A 7,115-nucleotide genomic window follows, 5' to 3' on the forward strand; every position below is an offset into this window, starting at 1 on the left:
GAAGATATTGACATTTCAGCTTTTTCTTACTTTATTTTTATAATGCTTTTTTGAATGAAAAACATTATTTACTTCTATGGTTTAGTGGGAAGAAAAATCGCACTCTACGCCGCCTCCCATGCCTCCTACGCCGTTCCGGTTCGTCCACGCGGCGTCCCATGCCAGCTGCACTGTTTGTAAGATTGTTTGACAGAGAATAGATGCATCCACCAAGGAATATGGGTCGGAATGCCGTGTAGGATATAACTAAGCCTTCTTCCAAGATTAGCAAGCAGGAAAATAGAACTAGTATATATCAGAAGCCCCACGTCGTCATCAGCTCAGCCTATTGCACAGTCGTGTCAAAGAGCGAAACTCTCCCTCGCCGCCACCAGGGACGATGAAACATCAGGGAAGCTCTGCTGCGCCTGCGCCATTCGTTTTTCATGGTGCTCATGCAACCATACATCCATATAAAACACACCTTCCCGTCTTTCCACCCGATCCCATCATCGCCAAAGGAAAGCAATGGCAACGAGCTTCTCGTCTCCGCTCCTCCATCTCCTCCGACCGTCGCCATTCTCCGCGTCTCTTCGCCCTACGAGAATAACACCCGAGCGGCGAATCTTCACTCCATTCGCCGGGCCAAGCGATAACCCCCGGAAGGAGGAGGTCGTCGTCGTCGGCGCTGGCATCGCCGGTCTCGCCACCGCTCTCTCTCTCCATAGGTTCGTCCTCTCCCCCTTTCCATCTACTTTGGCCTCAGACGGGCGTCAATTTTACGGAATTGTCACTCTATGGCAGGGTCGGGGTGCGATCGGTGGTGCTGGAGCAAGGGGACTCGCTCCGGACTGGAGGGACCTCGCTGACCCTCTTCAAGAACGGGTGGCGCGCCTTGGATGACATTGGAGTTGGAGACGAGCTCAGGAGCCAATTCCTCCAGATCCAAGGGTATGGGCAAAACCCTAAAGATCCCATCTTGGATTGCCTTTCTTTATCTCTTTCTAATTCCTCTCCATCGTATGCGGGGATTTCTGAAACCCATGATTGTATGAGCGCTGTGCAGGCTGGTGATGAGGTCGGAGGATGGAAGGGAGCTCCGATCATTTTCCTTCAAAGAAGAAGCTCCAGGGTAATAAGAGAATTAGTAATACCAGTGATGATTAGGAATTCTTGAATTTTTGGATTGAAGAGTCTCCTGTTATCCTGTCAGACAAGAAGTCCGAGCGGTGGAAAGGAGGGTGCTTCTTGAGACTCTTGCTAGTCGGTTGCCACCGAACACGATATCTTTCTCATCAAGACTGAAATATATTGAAAGACAAGGGAGTGAGGGGACTTTACTGGAGCTTGATGATGGCAGCCGCGTACTTGCCAAGGTAGATAGATAGACTCTGAATGTATTACATTTTTGGGAGTTGAAAAGCTGAGACTATCGGTTTTGGAAAATTATATTGATGGCATTTTCAAGTATTGTTGAGGAAGTGCAATTCTTGGAAGTAAGAAATGCTCTGCGGTTTGCTTAAATATGTACTATTACCTCAATATCCCTTGTTAGATGGTAGATGCATTTATTTTTTGAGGTTGCTACGAGCAATTTTGTTATTTTCTTATAATATCTAATGGACACTAATTTAATATTTAGTTTTATAGCATGTTTTCGTTTAATTATATTGTTGTCGAGTGAGACAACTTTTATCTCTTAATTGATCTCTGTATGCTAAGCACAGGCAGAAAAAAGGTTCTGATCTCTAGTGAATTTATATGAAGTTATTTTAGGCTTCTTTGGATGACTTACTCTTGTAATTTTTCAAAATCTAGTCTTGTTTAAAGTTGTTTTTGGTTCATGATTAGAAAAAGTAGCATTATGGATAGGCAATAGTTCTGTTGGATGGACATGCATTATAGCTTGTGGGAGTGGGAAAAATATGCTTTTGTATTCAAAATGACCAGCCTTGTCCATCAGTTCTCAGTTGCCCCTTGCTGTTCTAGAAGGGCATATTTTGCCTTAAATCTTCTTTCATTTTTGTAAGGCTTAATTACTTTAAAAATCTTAGACTTTTTAGGGGTTTCATCTTTATCCTGAACTTCAATTCATTGCACTTAGGTCCTCAAATTTTTATAACATTAAAATTTCTCTCCCGAGTGCTATTTTCGTTTGTCGACAGTGATGGAAATATCATTTGCTATCATGTGGCATAGTGAAAGTTGATGTGGCATAAAATTAGCTGATGTGGAATCCTAAACTTTTTCTTTCCCATTTTGTCCTTCTAGCTATGGTTTTTACTTTTCATTTCATTATTTTTCCTCCATCTTTTTGGAGTATGACCCACTTGAGAAGAAGAAGATGAGAGAACGAAGCATGGAGGATTAGGATTGGTTGTTCTCATCTTCTTCTTGACTTCTTTTAAAATTTAGATTCTCCAAGGTTAGTTTTGTGAGTTTATAAGATTAGCTACAAATCAAACGAATTAATAATTTGAATCATTATAAATCCAAAAATCTTATCAATCACACAATTTCTCAAGCAAATATAAATAACAAAAAAAAGGAGACAACAAGATCTTTGTGACCTCAAAGTCCAAATTTTTCAACACTTGATAAAAAGGATGGTGATGGATGCAGTCTTGGTGATGGTTGTGGCATCCATGGAGAAGGGTTGAGAGATGGTGATAGTATAAACGGAGGTGTCGATGGTGGTGTAGGAGGTGGTGGAGTTTTAAAAGAGGTAGCAGTGGAGAAAAAGTGATAAAATTGGAAGTAGAAACTCTAGCTAAAAGAAAGAAATGGGGAAGAAGGTATTTAGGATTCTACATCAACTTCCATTAGGTATCACATGATAACACGTGATATTTCCGTCACGGTCGTCAGATGGAAATAACACTCAGGGGAGAAATTGCAACATTATAAAAGTTTGAGGACCTGATTGCAACGAATTGAAGTTTAGGATAAAAATGAAAACCCCCAAAAAGTTTAAGGTTTTTGAAGTAATTAGGCCTTTTTTTAAAGCTTGTAAAGAGGCATTCACCAAATCTTCTAGGTAGAGTTGGTAATCTTCTTCCTTTTATTTTTAATAGTTGGCAAGTTATGAAGTTCCCTTCATGGGATTTTGACAGCAGTAATTCATTCATGCAGCTTTCAGTTAATAGGGATGTTATTCTTTATTGTTTTGTTCAGAGGAGAAACTATTGTTGGCGTCTTGAGGTGTCACTTTTGCTGAATATTTGATTTTGGAATTTTATTTTTATGAATTTTGGATGTGGAAGTAACTCATAGCTGCAAACTGTAATGCTGCATTTAGTTCTTAAACCTTTCAATGTTTCAGATATATTATTATTATTATTTTGTTTGACTTATATATATTTCCCCTCTGTATTTGTAGTATTGTGATTTTTTTTTTTTTTTACTGCTAGATTTCTAATCTTCCGCATCATGTTAGTTTTCTATCTGATTAACTCTGGAGTTATTTTAATTAAAAACTCTATAAGCTGGATAATGGAAAAACAAAAGGAAAATGGGTGATTAAAGTACATGACTGATAGAAGATTGAAATGGATTGAAGAGAATAGAAGGGAAAGGCTTTTTCTCAGTGTCTTGCTAATAGCTCCCCAGGTAGTCTAATTTAAATTTTTATATGATGTAAGAATGGTGGATTATTTTTTCAAGCTATAGAATAGGACATTTTTTTTCTTTAACCATCAAGATTTATGTTATGTAAATATAAGATTTTTGGGATATATAAGATATTTGAAAATAACTGTTTCTGCATGAATTTTTTTGGACCATAAACCCTAAACAAGTCTCTCTCTTCCCCCTCTCTCTCTTTGTGTGCGCACGCGCGGGTATGCATGTACAAGTGCCTGTGTCTGCTGAGTATGTTTTATCTAAACAAGCAAAATACTTCTGAAGATATGCAAAATACTTAATTTTTAGCATAGATATGATCAAAGAAAAAAGAACAAATTACTATCAGAACTCACAATTTGTGCATGTTCTTGGTAACAGCTTGTGATTGCTTGTGATGGTGTGCATTCCCCAGTAGCAAAATGGATGGGATTTTCAGAGCCGAACTATGTTGGACATTGTGCCTTCCGAGGCCTTGGGCTATATCCTGATGGTCAGCCATTCAAACCAACAGTGAACTACATTTATGGAAGGGGCATGCGTGCTGGTTTTGTTCCAGTTTCCTCCACGAAAGTTTATTGGTTCATCTGCTTCAATAGCCCATCACCTGGTTTGTTCCCACAGCTTAGATCATAACATTAATATGCGCTTTTTCCATCCATTGCAGTTGTAAGTGATTTGCAGTCTTGATCAACCTCTGAAAATCTGTTGGTTCATAGTTCTTTCTTTTTCCTTGGTAGATGGATAAGTCAATTGGCACTCTCTGATATTTTCTGAATCATGATTGAATCAAAGTTGCAATTATTTGATATTGAGTTGGTGCTTACATCGTGGCTAGCTGTTACAGCATCTTGGAGACGAGGCCTGTATTTTTTTTTTTTTGCATTGAGCATATGTTATATGATTGCTGACATGACTTTCTTTTGTTCATGTGTTTCTATATGTGTTGTCTGGTTAATTCTTTTTCATAGTTCATCTGGATAACACCATGGAAATGTTGCTTGTTTTGTGCTTGCTCTTTCTTATCTTCTCTTTTGATAGGACTGGCTAAATCAGTTGTTACCTTTAGATGGTTAGATGCCTAACTCTATGTATTTATGGCCAGCTTTATTGAGCCTTGTTTGTATATTATTTTGAAAAAAATTGAATTGATATACATGCAGAAACTTTAAACTTTAAATGTAAACAAGAAGCCTTAACCCATTGTATATGCTGTTATCCTGGATCAGTGTATGATCCATTGAAAATTGAATCCATTATACCTCTGTTTCTTGATCTGAATCAGTCCCTTTAGTAATTGATGCCAATATTCTAGGCCAAGGCAACTCGAGACAAGAGGGGTGCTTACCATGAAACCTCAGAGGCTAGTGCCACATACTTTTGGAGATTGTAGCTTGAAACTCTACAAAACCAACAGTACGTTCATATCTACTGTTTTGGGCTCTGGTAATTTATTCATTTCGCGATACCATTGGAAATCTGACAATGCAGGGTTGTGCATATGATCTCTGGTTCACAGAAGGAGAGCAACTGTCATCATTACGGATTATAATTCCCACAATAATGAGGCCATTAATATTGTTAAACATTGGTGTGAACTTTAAAGGCGCATTGCTTACCTACCTTTAGGATTATTGGGGTATTGGAAATATCTTCCAACTTTCTATCATTCTACAAAATCAATCCAAGGTTGAAAAAGATGACTCGTTTGGGGTGTCTGGTTCATCAGTTTTAACTACATCCCCTGACTCCATCAATATTGCCTTTAGACTTGCATTCCATATACCATCATGCTATGATACAAAAACTTGGAGGGAAACTCTTGATTTTGTTCTTTGCTTGGTTGCATGCACAAAAAGATAAGTTAAAATTTGTGGTCAATTGCATGCTTGATATGATTTAGCTAGGTTAGAATTTGTCCGCATGAAAAGTGTACTTGGCATTGAAACCAGAACTGCTGCAATGATATGATTTAACTTATGGACGTGGTAGGTGGACTTGTGGGGAAATCTTGGAACTTTTGTTGACTCGTTGGGCTTATGTTCTTAACTTCTTTTTCAATGTGTTTTGCTGTTTCATATGGAAATAACAAATGCTTTTGATGTTCAACAGGACCAAGGACCAGCGACCCATATGTTTTGAAGCAGGAAGCTCTTGATCTTGTAAGAAGCTGGCCTCAGGAGCTCCTGGATGTCATGCAAAAGACCCCAGAAGATGTTGTCATCAAGACTCCACTAGCAGATCGGTGGCTGTGGCCTGGTTTTAGTCCTCCAGCATGGGCAAATGGTGTGGTGGTGGTTGGTGATGCATGGCACCCCATGACACCCAACCTCGGGCAGGGTGCTTGCTGTGCTTTAGAAGATGCAGTGGTTTTAGGGAGCAAGCTTCGAGGTGTGATTGGTGGCAGAAGCGAACTGATAGACCAAGCGCTAAGCGACTACACTCAAGAGAGGTGGGCTCGTGTATTTCCATTGACCATTCGGGCAAACCTTGTCGGATCTTTGTTGCAGTGGGAAAATCCAGTGGTTTGTTCATTTAGGAACAATATCATGATCCCAAAGTTGGTGCGGCTGGGGCCATTTTTAGAGCACACGAATTTTGAGTGTGAGTTGCTGGAACCAGCAGGATCACCCTAATCTACTTTCGATACATCTGTGCTTATGGTCTCCTGTGGTCAAGTGGCCAGAGTGCAAGCAAGAATGTGCATTCCCTCTGCCAATAAGTGATTGGCTAAGTCCAGCCAATAAACGATCCCTTGAATTTATAGTTACTGCAAATACCATTTTGGAGACTTTCAAGACACTTTGGGAATTAAGGAAGATACAGTAAACATCATGTGAGGAGTATAAGAAAGAAGCCGAATTTGATCTGTAATGGACCCAACGGGCCAGGTAAATTCATGTCTGCCCTGGATTTAAGCTGTACCTTGTAATTTTGACTAGTTGTTATTTATCTGAGATAAGCTATTCTGCTCCTCCTAGATCCGTTTATTGTACTGAGTAGTTGTGCTGAGTGGTTGCCTTTGGTAGTAGTTGAAGCGCCCAACCCTGTGTTTTAAGATTTTTGGTTCCATAGTTTTCAAAGTGGCTCTGATAAGCTGAAATTGATATTAGTAGTTACTGAACATCTTGGAGTTGACAAGCGTGATAGTGCGTTATGACTAAAGATCCATGCTTTTTGTTCAGGGAAAGTGATGCTATACATTTAGCCCCGATGCTTGATGTCTGGTGGGCTGCAATAAGGGCAAGGGCACGATCAATCAGATGAGGAGGGAGGGGGGCCGATCGTAGACGTAAAAGAGGCCAAGGAGGATGGGGGGTTAGTTGCAGTTGGGGAGGAGCGGGAGGAGGAGGAGAGTGGGCGTTTGGCTGCAACGGAGGAGGGGTAGAGATGGTGGGGGGTTGGTCACAAAAGGATAGGGGTTAGGCAGGGGAAGTAGCCAAAGCGAAGATGGAGGAGAATGGCTAAGGGTGTGATAGGTCATCATCCAGGGCAGCGGTGGAGGAGGGGGATTG

The 7,115-nt window shown here is 40.3% G+C and overlaps 1 protein-coding gene across 1 annotated transcript; it reads left to right on the plus strand.

Annotated features, from left to right (window-relative positions):
• Window positions 1-326: 326 nt before the first annotated feature.
• On the plus strand, window positions 327-6,580 carry LOC105043755 (monooxygenase 2). The gene is made up of 6 exons (XM_010921441.4): window positions 327-707; window positions 784-930; window positions 1,046-1,111; window positions 1,193-1,355; window positions 3,982-4,210; window positions 5,713-6,580. Exons 1-6 carry the CDS (start codon window positions 508-510, stop codon window positions 6,234-6,236), a joined length of 1,329 nt encoding a protein of 442 aa, XP_010919743.1. The 5' UTR covers window positions 327-507; the 3' UTR covers window positions 6,237-6,580.
• Window positions 6,581-7,115: the final 535 nt, after the last annotated feature.

This window comes from Elaeis guineensis, chromosome 4, assembly GCF_000442705.2.
Source record: "Elaeis guineensis isolate ETL-2024a chromosome 4, EG11, whole genome shotgun sequence".
Lineage (NCBI taxonomy): Eukaryota > Viridiplantae > Streptophyta > Magnoliopsida > Arecales > Arecaceae > Elaeis > Elaeis guineensis.

Coding starts and splice junctions, on each gene's coding strand:
- LOC105043755 (XM_010921441.4), top strand. CDS start 508: ATGGCAACGAGCTTCTCGTCTCCGCTCCTCCATCTCCTCCGACCGTCG. Junction 708..783: donor ACCGCTCTCTCTCTCCATAG/GTTCGTCCTCTC, acceptor ACTCTATGGCAG/GGTCGGGGTGCGATCGGTGG. Junction 931..1,045: donor CAATTCCTCCAGATCCAAGG/GTATGGGCAAAA, acceptor AGCGCTGTGCAG/GCTGGTGATGAGGTCGGAGG.